Source organism: Oncorhynchus mykiss, chromosome 18, assembly GCF_013265735.2.
Source record: "Oncorhynchus mykiss isolate Arlee chromosome 18, USDA_OmykA_1.1, whole genome shotgun sequence".
NCBI lineage: Eukaryota > Metazoa > Chordata > Actinopteri > Salmoniformes > Salmonidae > Oncorhynchus > Oncorhynchus mykiss.
The window spans coordinates 24477702-24491024 of record NC_048582.1 but is presented as its reverse complement, the minus strand read 5'-3'; the positions used below and the strand labels follow the sequence as shown (position 1 = coordinate 24491024).

Here is a 13323-nt window from a genome sequence, read left to right as displayed (position 1 = left end):
ATTACCCCGTTTCTCTTTCACTCTTGTGAAGGATCATGACACATTCTCTTAAAGAGCAGAATTCTTTGAAGTGGTTTGGCGTGTTTGTTTCGACTTGGATCGTTTTTTTTCTCTCTCTCTTCTCTCTCTCGCTCGCTGTTTCCCTCTTTCTTTGGATAGGCACTTCCTCAGTGTACCTGTGCCTGTCGTTTTTGACCTTATCGCTCTCTGTGTATCTCTGTGTAGACTCCCTTAGAGGAGTCCATAGCGCTAGACGCTGTTTGTTTTGGTGAGTGCTGTCCCAACCAGTTAACCTCCACCAGGGTCAGCTCAGGGCTGCTCCGAGGCAGACAGCAGGCTAGACAACATGGATGCTCTCAAGCTGAGGGTAATATCCTGGTAGGACACACAGCGCCCTCTCCAAGGGAAGAGTTCCTATGAACTGAGAAAACCCTCTGCTCTGACTGAGCCCTGTAATGATTCAGTGGACACAGAAGATGATCATTGCCTTCTGAGAAATGGGGTCAGGTGAAAGGACCATATTCCATTGAGAGGTTAAGCTCTGGAACGTTGCAGTTTCCACTGTGTAGTTAATGTTGAGTCAGAGAGCTCTCGACTAAGCGCGTGTGTTTCCAGGTTCATTAATAACCCTCAAAAAGGGGGGAAAGCACACGCGATAACACGCTTCATTTATGTATTTATTGACTTGTTCTCAATAAAGCCAGCACTGGGTTGAGGTTTGAATATATATTCTGTATTCGAATTTTGCCGCAAGGACTCATTTGGATTTGTCTGTGTCCAGGTCACCAGACTCGACCATCGACGGCCAGCCGCCCGCTCTTCCCCCTAAGCAGACCAGGAGGCCTCTGTCCAGCCAGTCCCAGTCCCACTCTCAGCAGGAGTTGGACAACCACATCAATGAGCTGTACGACACGCCTCTGTCAGAAGACAAGACTATGGTAGGAGAGAGACCTACGCGCGCACACTCGCGCACGCACGCTGTCATTTCCTTTGACTAAAAATGTGTTTTGTGCTCTGTGATTCTTCTCCCTCTCACAGCCCAATGGAGTGCTTCCTCATGACAATCTGGTGTTCATTAAAATGTGCCCCGACGAACAAGGACGATTTGGATTCAATGTGAAGGGTGGGCTGGACCAGAAGATGCCTGTGATCGTGTCCCGAGTGGCCCCGGGAACAGCGGTACGTGTCCTACTACCTGGGCCACCGTCACTGCCAAACTCCTGAACTTCTCAGATGACCTTCACAGGTAATGAATAATGAAAAACACACTGTTCTATTCTGTTTTAATGCCCCCCCCAGGCTGACCTGTGTGTTCCCCGGCTGAACGAGGGGGACCAGGTTGTCCTGATCAACGGTCAGGACATCTCAGAGCACACCCACGACCAGGTGGTCATGTTCATCAAGGCCAGCTGTGAGGAGAGCGACTCAGGAGAGCTGAACCTGCTGGTCAGACCCAACGGTGAGGAGAGAACAGAACAGCCCTATAACAGGCCTTGTGGTCCTTGACGGTCATTTATGATCCTTTGCGGTCCTCTGTAGCTCAGTTGGTAGAGCATGGCAACGCCAGGATAGTGGGTTTAATTCCCAGGACCACCCATACATAAATTTAAAAAATGATGCACGCATGACTGTAAGTCACTTTGGATAAAATCTTCTGCTAAATGGCACGTATTATTATTCGATTATTTTACAGCAGGGTTTGTAAAACCATAGCTTGCCTGTCCCTGAAACAAGAGGGAGTGAGGGACCATAGCTTGCCTGTCCCTGAAACAAGAGGGAGTGAGGGACCATAGCTTGCCTGTCCCTGAAACAAGAGGGAGTGAGGGACCAGAGCTTGCCTGTCCCTGAAACAAGAGGGAGTGAGGGACCATAGCTTGCCTGTCCCTGAAACAAGAGGGAGTGAGGGACCATAGCTTGCCTGTCCCTGAAACAAGAGGGAGTGAGGGACCATAGTTTGCCTGTCCCTGAAACAAGAGGGAGTGAGGGACCATAGCTTGCCTGTCCCTGAAACAAGAAGGAGTGAGGGACCATAGCTTGCCTGTCCCTGAAACAAGAGGGAGTGAAGGACCAGAGCTTGCCTGTCCCTGAAACAAGAGGGAGTGAAGGACCAGAGCTTGCCTGTCCCTGAAACAAGAGGGAGTGAGGGACCATAGCTTGCCTGTCCCTGAAACAAGAGGGAGTGAGGGACCATAGTTTGCCTGTCCCTGAAACAAGAGGGAGTGAGGGACCATAGCTTGCCTGTCCCTGAAACAAGAGGGAGTGAGGGACCATAGCTTGCCTGTCCCTGAAACAAGAGGGAGTGAGGGACCATAGTTTTCCTGTCCCTGAAACAAGAGGGAGTGAGGGACTATAAGCTTGCCAGTCCCTGAAATAAGAGGGAGTGAGGGACCATAGCTTGCCTGTCCCTGAAACAAGAGGGAGTGAGGGACCAGAGCTTGCCTGTCCCTGAAACAAGAGGGAGTGAGGGACCATAGCTTGCCTGTCCCTGAAACAAGAGGGAGTGAGGGACCATAGCTTGCCTGTCCCTGAAACAAGAGGGAGTGAGGGACCATAGTTTTCCTGTCCCTGAAACAAGAGGGAGTGAGGGACCATAGCTTGCCTGTCCCTGAAACAAGAAGGAGTGAGGGACCATAGCTTGCCTGTCCCTGAAACAAGAGGGAGTGAAGGACCAGAGCTTGCCTGTCCCTGAAACAAGAGGGAGTGAAGGACCCGAGCTTGCCTGTCCCTGAAACAAGAGGGAGTGAGGGACCATAGCTTGCCTGTCCCTGAAACAAGAGGGAGTGAGGGACCATAGCTTGCCTGTCCCTGAAACAAGAGGGAGTGAGGGACTATAAGCTTGCCTGTCCCTGAAATAAGAGGGAGTGAGGGACCATAGCTTGCCTGTCCCTGAAACAAGAGGGAGTGAGGGACCAGAGCTTGCCTGTCCCTGAAACAAGAGGGAGTGAGGGACCAGAGCTTGCCTGTCCCTGAAACAAGAGGGAGTGAAGGACCAGAGCTTGCCTGTCCCTGAAACAAGAGGGAGTGAAGGACCAGAGCTTGCCTGTCCCTGAAACAAGAGGGAGTGAGGGACCATAGCTTGCCTGTCCCTGAAACAAGAGGGAGTGAAGGACCATAGCTTGCCTGCCCTGTATTAGATCAATACAGATCCACTATACTATAGGCATTGGTTTGATTAAAGCTGGAATCCTTTGCGGTGAAACGGCCACGTCCGTGTGGGATATTACAACAACAAAGACATTACTTCAAACAACAAGCACTGTTTCATTCCCTCAGACATTCCCTCAGACATGCGTGATAGAGCAGCAGTGTGTTCTACAATTTATTTTTATTACGTTTCTGGACGCTCATCTCCTTTTCAAAACCAAAACAACAACAAATGCGCCTGGGGGCAGCCAGTGGCGCTGTCTCGCCTAATGCGGATCTCAGCTTTAAGGCAGAGCATCAGTCGGACAGTGTAATGACTTGAGAGGGACGTTTTTCATTTGGCTGCTGCCTTTTTGCCATTCCCTTTTCTCTGTTCTGCTGTCGTCGTTGCTTAGTTTGTCTGAGTGCCTGTCACCTGCAATGGATGTGCAATGTTCAATCACGCTATCATCCTTCCTGTCGTTCCTCCAGCCATGTATGACCTGGTGGAGGAGGAGAAGCTGGAGGATGGAGATACGGAGTCTAACTACCAGTACTCCCCAGAGAGGGCTCCCCAGGACCAGCCTCAGGACCAGCCCCAGCCAGACCACCACCCATCCTGCTGGAGAGACTCCATACTACAGCTGAAAGAAGGCTTGAGCACTGGGGCCGTACAGCAACAGTTTGATGTTAGTCCACGTATACTAGAAAATATAGTTTATGTTTAGCTTAAGGAGGGCTTGAGTACCTGGATGGTTGGTGTTTATTGGGATGAATCTTGTCCTGGAGGCAGAGCTGACCGATTGGCCAGATGGGCCAGTTGCAGTCAGAATTGGCTATATTGTAAAAAAAAAAAAAATTTAAATGTAAAAAAAAAAAAAAAAAGTTAAGAAAAGGTTAGGTATAAGGTTAGTAGTGTGGCATTATTGTATATATTTTTTTGTAGGTAACGTTAGGTTTAAAATCAGGTTTTATGACTTTGTCGGTGACTTCCCCACAGACCTGCCTCCAATACATGAGTCATCCCAATAAGATATTTAATTAATGAGGGTTGCAGGTAGCCTAGTGGTTAGAGCGACAAAGTGAAAAACCTGTTGATGTGCCAATGAGAAAGGCACTTAAACCTAATTGCTCTGGGGTCGCCGTTGACAATGGCAGACCCTGGTCGTGGCCTCACTCTCCGAGGGGTGCCTCAGAGGGAGTTGGGATATGCAAGAAAACACATCAAATAGGACAAATATAAGCACCCACCAAATGATATTATAATTAAATGCCAACCTGCGAGTACTGGGTCCATACAGGCACAGTTTGATCAAAGATTTTTATAACTAACCCAAGATTGCTCCATCGGGAGCAAATTAAGCATAGTGAGTAGAACAAGCAAGGAGGTGGGCAAAGACCAGCACGAGCTAGTGAGATCCTATTGGTGCATTTTAGCATGTATTTGCATAATTCCACTGGGGAACGCCTACTCTGTGAAGTGCTCATGTGTAATAACTAAATTCACCTTTGCACTTCTAAACAATGCAATTTTTGGAAACATTGGCAAAAGGGTAAAGTTCACAAACTTAGCCCTTCCGTAAACAGATTCTTGTTTTGGGAACAGAAAACTGTATGGAGATCAAATTCTTCTTCGATGAGAAAATCTACAGAATCTCACTCCATATTCTCCCACTGCTGGCCACCAGGCTTTCTTTCCTCACCATATTTGGTGGGGAGCGGAAATTTCAACTGGATGCTTCAGATTTATACATCCAGTGTAACATCTGGTTCCTTGCTCTATCTGTGGTGTGATGTTAGTCCACTCATCATAACTATAGTAATATGCTTGTTGTTCACATGGGCCAAATAACTAGCATTACCTCTGTGGCCCCATGGCCCCTGTGACTCTAAACTGCTCCAAGTCCACTTTGATATTATTAAATACAGTTGGTTATTCAAAGTTTCCACTGGTTCTAGAAAGTATTTCACATTGCACATGGCTAAGACTGATCAGATAGCATCTAAGTAATTTACCAGAAAGAGAGCGATGGAAGAGAGTAAAATAGAGAGATGAAAGGAAATATTGAAAGTCTATTGCTTCCTGTTATTGTTCCACACTGTCTTAAACATTTCCTGTTTGTGTTCCACTGATGGGTTATCAGTAAGAATGTGGTTTAGTGTAATGTAGAAACCAAGCTCATGTCAAGGCCCGGTCTGAACTTCAGTTAACTTATGACAAATATTAACCATTGTTTTTTTGTTGCGATGTTTCTCAGCAACTCTACCGGAAAAGGCCTGGATTGACAATGTCATGTGCCAAATTACCTCAGAACATTTCCAAAAATCGATATCGAGACATTTCACCATGTGAGTATACTGAACCATCAGAACTGACCTCTTCTGTCGCATATGCTGTACTTCCTCATACAATGATGTAAGTAAATGCCCTCTGTCTCACCTGCCACCCTTTTCTCTCTCTTCCTGTATCTGCTGTCTCAGATGATGCAACCAGGGTTATTCTGAAGGGCGAGGATGGGGACTATATCAATGCAAATTACATCAATGTGAGGGCCTTCTTCTATTCTTGATACTCAACACTCTTTGATATATACGCCACAATCTTAGATTTTATTACCAAGACCGGGCGCCTTCCTTCGACCTAGGTAATGAATATCTCACAGACAAAAACACCACCCGGAAAGAGACAGACTGACTTTGCTTGATAGATACTCACTTCTTAAAGTGTGGGTACATAGACTGAAACATGGATTATGCTTACATATATGAATTTGCCAATATGCAGCATATGTGTATATATTGCCAACCCATGCCATTCTCCTGACCCATAGATGGTGATCCCAGCGGCCAGTGCTGTAAACCGCTACATCGCGTGCCAGGGCCCGCTGCCCGCCACCTGCTCTGACTTCTGGAGGATGACTTGGGAACAGGGCTCCAACATGGTGGTCATGCTCACCACGCAGGTGGAGAGAGGACGGGTATGTCACATCCCCAACCAGGGCTCGCTCTCTCCATTTCAGCCCCTTCCCAATGCTTGTGGTCTCGTTTTGGAATTTCTTGTGGTAACGTTTGAGGTGAAAATGAAAGACGTTTCCAATCCCCACAAAGACAATAGACAAACTATTCTTCCTCTTATCTCCAATGATCTTTTTGTTTCATTCCCAGGTGAAGTGTCATCAGTATTGGCCCAACTCTGGTGCCATCGCTACCCATGGGGACTTCCAGGTGTCCTGTGTGACAGAAGAAGGGAAATCAGCATTTCTGGTCAGAGAGATAACTCTCACACACCTGGAGGCAAGGACCATTTGTTGTATCGTCTCTCGTGGACAGACTACGTAAACATCGAGCATCTGACCAAAATGACTTGAGATTCTATTTCTGGGTTAACCGAGATTACTTCTTGCACTTGGTGAAAACTGTATGAAAAAGTATAAAAACATAATCTTACATTTGATTGATTGATTGATTGATTGATTATATTCAGAGTGAAGAGAGCAGGCCGCTGACTCAGATTCAGTACATGGCCTGGCCTGACCACGGTGTTCCAGACGACTACACTGACTTCCTGGACTTTGTCAGTCTGGTCCGCACAAAGAGGGAGGGCAAGGAGGAGCCGGTGATAGTACACTGCAGGTAAGGTTACGCAAAACACTGCATACACTAACAAGTAAGCTCTTATCCCCTCAACTAACATCTGTAAGCCATATCGCTGTTGAAACAGCTTTGAAGTAGGTCTAAGGCATTTTACGCAACATCTTTGAAGAATATAAGCCTTTGTACATCTGCCACATAACCTGACTTAAAGACAAACAGGTTCCCTTTTTCTTCGAATCAGACGTTGACACTTTGCATGTTGTTGTAGCAACAGTGATTGATGACGGTGTAAGTCGAGGGAATGAGGATTTGAATCCTCGTCTGTCATTGCTGCAATCTTCAGCCTCATCTCACTCACCTCGTCCTCTGTGTCTCTGTGCAGCGCTGGGATTGGTCGGACTGGGGTGCTCATCACCATGGAAACAGCCATGTGTTTGATTGAGTGCAATCAGCCCGTGTATCCGTTGGATATCGTGAGGACAATGAGAGACCAGAGGGCCATGATGATCCAGACCCCGGTAATCTGATCTGTGATGCATAGAAATGAGACTAAGAGAACAGCGGAGGCTCTTACCGCAGTAGACGGGATGGTTGTTTAGCAACAAAGCCGACACATGCGCAACTATGGGGCAAAACAGACGGGGTTGGCTTAGACCAGGGGTCTCCAAACTTTTCTAGCATGAGAGCTAATTTGAAAAGAATTGACATGTCGCGAGCTACACATTTTTTATTTTATAGCTTTCAAATAGGCACATTCTTCTCTACCATGCAACTATTCCCCGGTTCCTTGGTGTACAAGATAAACTCAGCAAAAAAAGAAATGTCCCTTTTTCAGGACCCTGTCTTTCAAAGATAATTCGTAAAAATCCAAATAACTTCACAGGTCTTCATTGTAAAGGGCTTAAACACTGTTTCCCATGCTTGTTCAATGAACCATAAACAATTAATGAACATGCACCTGTGGATCGGTCATTAAGACACTAACAGCTTACAGACAGTAGGCAATTAAGGTCACAGTTATGACATCTTAGGACACTAAAGAGGCCTTTCTACTGACTCTGAAAAACACCAAAAGAAAGATGCCCAGGGTCCCTGCTCATCTGCGTGAACGTACCTTAGGCATGCTGCAAGGAGGCATGAGGACTGCAGATGTGGCCAGGGCAATAAATTGCAATGCCCGTACTGTGAGATGCCTAAGACAGCACTACAGGGAGACAAGGCGGACAGCTGATCGTCCTCGCAGTGGCAGACCACGTGTAACAACACCTACACAGGATCGATACATCCGAACATCACATCTGGGGGACAGGTACAGGATGGCAACAACAACTGCCTGAGTTACACCAGGAACGCACAATCCCTCCATCAGTGCTCAGACTGTCTGCAAAGAGAGGCTGGACTGAGGGCTTGTAGGCCTGTTGTAGTAAGGCACGTCCTCACCAGACATCACCGGCAACAATGTCGCCTATGGGCAAAACCCGTCGCTGGACCAGACAGGACTGGCAAAAAGTGCCTTCACTGACAAGTCGCGGTTTTGTCTCACCAGAGGTGATGGTCGGATTCGCATTTATCGTCGAAAGGAATGAGCGTTACACCAAGGCCTGTACTCTGGAGCGGGATCGATTTGGTGGAGGGTCCGTCATGGTCTGGTGCGGTGTGTCACAGCATCATCGGACTGAGCTTGTTGCCATTGCAAGCAATCTCCATGCTGTGCATTACAGGGAAGACATCCTCCTCCCTCATGTGGTACCCTTCCTGCAGGCTCATCCTGACATGACCATCCAGCATGACAATGCCACCAGCCATACTGCTCGTTCTGTGCGTGATTTCCTGCAAGACAGGAAGGTCAGTGTTCTGCCATGGCCAGCGAAGAGCCCGGATCTCAATCCCATTGAGCATGTCTGGGACCTGTTAGATCGAAGGGTGAGGGCTAGGGCCATTCCCACCAGAAATGTGCGGGAACTTGCAGGTGCCTTGGTGGAAGAGTGGGGTAACATCTCACAGCAAGAACTGGCAAATCTAGTGCAGTCCATGAGGAGGAGATGCACTGCAGTACTTAATGCAGCTGGTGGCCACACCAGATACTGACTGTCACTTTTGATTTTGACCCCCCCCCCCCCCCCCCCCTTTGTTCAGGGACACATTATTACATTTCTGTTAGTCACATGTCTGTGGAACTTGTTCAGTTTATTTCTCAGTTGTTGAATCTTGTTATGTTCATACAAATATTTACTGAAAAAAAGTTTAAACGCAGTTGACAGTGAGAGGACATTTCTTTTTTTGCTGAGTTTATGGATTATCTGTCAATATACCTGGTAATATACTGGTACATGAAAAATTCTACGGGGTCTGAATTTCGTTTTCTCTGTGAATTTTTTTCTTCAGTTTTTAACTGTCAATATTACAATTATTCATAGACAAACAACAGAAATTCATGTCAATGCCTAAATCACATCCGAAGACAATTTGAGGTCTGGAAAAAAATACTAACAAATTTAGATTTTTGTGTATAATTCTAGCGCATCTATCAAGAGAGGAATGTGTTGGCCTAAGCTATGTTTCTGCTGTTTAGGCTAAATCTAGTTACTCTATGTCGTTGGTGTCATCAGTACTGTTCACTTATTTAACCTCGGTCTCTTTGCTCTGTTTGCTTCCAGAGCCAGTACAGGTTTGTCTGTGAGGCGATCCTCAAGGTGTACGAGGAGGAGCTGGTCAAACCCCTGACGCCCACAAAGCCCCTGACACCCGTAGAGTCTCTGACGCCTACAAAGCCCTTGACGACCTTAGAGCCCCTGACACTCACAAAGCCCCTGACACCCGTAGAGTCTCTGATACCTACAAAGCCCTTGATGACCTTAGAGCCCCTGACACCCACAAAGCTCCTGACACCCGTAGAGTCTCTGACGCCTACAAAGCCCTTGACGACCTTAGAGCCCCTGACACCCACAAAGCCCCTGACACCCGTAGAGCCCCTGACACCCACAAAGCCCCTGACACCCGTAGAGCCCCTGACACCCACAAAGCCCCTGACACCCGTAGAGCCCCTGACACCCACAAAGCCCCTGACACCCGTAGAGCCCCTGACACCCACAAAGCCAGAGGTAGAGGCAGAGACAGAGTTGGCTTTAGACCTCCTGGGACTGACTGACTGACTGATTGACTGACATACGGCTGCATGGGCCTAAGCACCACCCTCTTCTTCCACAGCCTGTCTGTCTGTCTCCCATTGTCTCAGTCACAATAGTTTCTTCCCACATCTTGAGTCTGGCAAGAGAAACTAGTCACAATCATGGAGACAACTACCGACAACCACTCAAACTGGCCTGGGAGGGGAAACAAAGCACTGTTGCACTTTATGACGACAAAACGTGATACTTTGGAGAATTAACGAAAGAAGAAAAAAAATAACAGAAGTTACGATGATCAACTGGAATTTGGGATGTATGTAAGCAAGTGTGCCAGATCAAGAGAGAAGTGAGAAAGAGAACAGTAGCTGGGTTGGATTATATTGCTGTAGTGTCATTACTTTCAGACAAACCTTCATAATGAACAGGACAACTCAATGGAAAGTGGACTGACGTTTGTTTTCAACCCATCAGTGCGCCATCACCAAGTGTCATATCAGTGGTTTCTTCACAGACTAGTCTTTCTCTCTTTGATTACTCCATAGACTTAAGAGTCAATTCGATTTTTTAAGTCAAAAACTATTCGTCGTCAACTGAAGATACGTTCAGAAGTGGGTTGACCCTCTATGTAAGGTCTTGGTAAAGCGCTCTGACTTCTACTCTATGGTACTACTCATAATCTCATTATTCCCCTCATTTGAGGCTATAGGTTGTCTGATTGTTTCGATCAGATGGGTACCTTTTTGAGCTTTTATATTTATTAGTCTGCAGATTGGAATCATCTCCCGTGCAAGTTCTTACAGCTCCAAGTCCTTTGTGAAGGTGTTCCAAACCAAGGTAAAGGCAGGGTAGGTTAGGTTAGGCACAATGGATGCTGCTGAGGGAAGGACGGCTCATAATAATGGCTGGAATGCAGTCACTGGCATGGTATCCACCACATGGAAACCACGTGTTTGATACCATTCCGTTGACTCTATTCCAGTCGTTGTTATGAGCCGTCCTCCACTCAGCAGCCTCCACTGGTTAGGAGAGGCATCCCGCCTCCTTTACCATCTCATTAGCTGATTACCTGTCATTGAGCTCGGCACTACGTGGTGGTGTTGTTGCTGTTTGTTTTTTTGAGGCAGCTATTCAACTTTGATTAATTTTTATGCTGGTTTTGTTATTGCTTGTAACAGAATGATCTTGCCATGCTGGATTGGGTTGGTACAGTACCTAGATGGTTTATCAAGTGTCATTGCATCAGATTTTGAAATTGAATATGAGGTATTCAGAGCTCTCTGTATTGTGGGTTTTGGTACCATGGTACTGTACATCAGGAATTTAGGCTGTTGGTGTACAGTACATACAGATGGTACATACATTACATAAATAGACTGAGCTTTCAGGACCAATAGGTTTTTAGCCTTGTGAGTAAAAATACATGTTTTCAAATTAACCATGTGTTGAAAAGGCTCAAGCTATAGATTTGCTTCTGATATTTTTTCTAAGAGACCCTTTTTGCTTCTTGGGAATGGACAGCACTTTTCAACTGAACGTGTAGCATATTTGCTGCTATGCATGATTAGACCCCCCCAAAATGATTTTGGAATTGTATATAATTTTATTAATTTTTGTTGGATATAGACACCACTATAGGACATGTAAGCTATATGGTGTCATCTAGATTCGTGTAATGTAACTAGTGTAAATGTACTATGTTATAAATTAAGGCTGAATGAAATTAAAATAATGTGAGACAAAGTTATTTTTATAAGAACAGAAAAGTTCAAAACTTTTCCACTGTAAAGTCCTTCTGGATTTAGAAAGTATTGTTATGGGAAAGCATTGCAATAGATGTATGCTGTGTAAAAGTGCTCTCCTTAAGTTCAGTGGCAGCGGAAAGAGTTGGGATGGGCAACATGAAGCTCTGTACAAAGACAAATAGATGAATTCATCACCATTAATACTGTTATTTTTTGCCAATTGAAACCCACATAATGATTTTATTCCCATGATTTCTGGTTGAATCAATAGATGTGATTGTGCTTTTGAAATCAGAAAGCTGGCTTGGTTGGCTTGGTCAAACATGTTGCTGATACTTCTGCAGTGGGTTTACGCAGTACCTTGCTGACAATGTTTACAATGGTTCGTGAGTTAGTTTTGTGATTTAAAAAGGATGTGTATCTACTGAAAGTCCGTGTGTTTACAAAAGCTGTTGTGCGGTGGGGAACTTTGGCCCAATCAGATCGCTCACCCATTGCGTCCCAAATGGCACCCTATTCCCTATGTAGTGCACTACTTTTGGCTGGGCTCTGGCCCAAAGTTGTGCACTAGATAGGGAGCCATTTGGGACTTGTCTATCACTTCACCATGAAATAGACTGAGGCACTGGAATGTTTATTTTACCAGGTCGTCCCATTCAAGGTCCAACACCTCTTTTTCAAGGGAAACGTGGATCATATGTTTGGTTTTTATTGCGCAATGCTTTTCTACCTGATCATCGTCATCATCACTTAGTAATAGTACAACATTCTGCACAACTGTGATGTAAATATAAGCTTCATCTGTGAACTAGTGAAATATATTTCAAGATCAATCAGGACGATGTACAAATGTAATGTTTGTGGTGAAGCTGTACAGAAATTGAATGTATCCATCTCAGTCTTTTAGTTGCTCGAAAACATAAGGGATGTACAATTTGACTTTTGAGGGGAAATATTTTTCATACTACTGTGCTTGTAAATGCAGGTAAATATCAGATTCTCAATTGTGACTCAATGGGCTCTGCCTGGTCTGCGACATGCTCTGTGTTTTTGTTGTAAATAGGAGCCATATCATGTCAGTGAAGTGCCAATGTACTGTAAGTAAAGTCTAATTTCTGCTGTCTTGTTTTGTTGACATGGTCCTTTCTTTCTATGCCTTGACTGTGAATATGTACACAGCACCAACACTGCCTCGTTTGCCTTTCCACATTCACCATTCTAGATTCAACACTGCAGCAACAACCACCACAGAATCAACAACCATTGAATGAGAATTCTGCCCATTCTATTTCTACTGTATACAGTCTTTTCTATGATGTGACAATAGTATGTATACAGTAACACTAATAGCCAGGTCAGGTTAGGGCAGTCAGCTGAAAGGAGTGGAGTCAGGCTGTATCAGTCACACGCTCAGCACCTCCCTCTCTACTGTTGAGGCAGGCCTAGTTGTCCATGTTCAGCAGAAGGAAACAAAAATTATTCTTGCCTTTCTATCAAGACTCTGCCTCCACCTAGTGTTCAGTTTGACTGCTATGGCTGATGATCCTGAGGCAAACAACTCAACTAGGCTACAGCAAAGATGTTGTATTGTATTCCTCTCTGACCGCAGGACATTATATTGGAAAAATCCTGACATCTACAGAGGCTATAGGTCTGATGAAGATGTGGCATGTCTCTTATTCTGTGTTGAGTGACTGAATGACTTGAGTCAGTAGAGGGCTCTCTTGCCAAGCTAG

At 45.6% G+C, this 13323-nt stretch overlaps 1 protein-coding gene across 2 annotated transcripts in view; it reads left to right on the top strand.

Annotated features, from left to right (window-relative positions):
• The window catches only part of LOC110495885 (tyrosine-protein phosphatase non-receptor type 4), a 41589-nt gene extending 28879 nt beyond the window's left edge, over window positions 1-12710 (top strand). For both annotated transcript variants that reach the window (XM_036952399.1, XM_036952398.1), the window contains exons 16-26: window positions 782-938; window positions 1039-1179; window positions 1300-1459; window positions 3616-3812; window positions 5382-5472; window positions 5605-5669; window positions 5955-6101; window positions 6289-6417; window positions 6608-6756; window positions 7100-7235; window positions 9375-12710. In XM_036952399.1, coding sequence (XP_036808294.1) covers window positions 782-938; window positions 1039-1179; window positions 1300-1459; window positions 3616-3812; window positions 5382-5472; window positions 5605-5669; window positions 5955-6101; window positions 6289-6417; window positions 6608-6756; window positions 7100-7235; window positions 9375-9869 — 1867 coding nt within the window. In that variant the 3' untranslated portion in view covers window positions 9870-12710. The remainder of the gene's footprint in view (window positions 1-781; window positions 939-1038; window positions 1180-1299; window positions 1460-3615; window positions 3813-5381; window positions 5473-5604; window positions 5670-5954; window positions 6102-6288; window positions 6418-6607; window positions 6757-7099; window positions 7236-9374) is intronic.
• The last annotated feature ends 613 nt before the right edge of the window (window positions 12711-13323 follow it).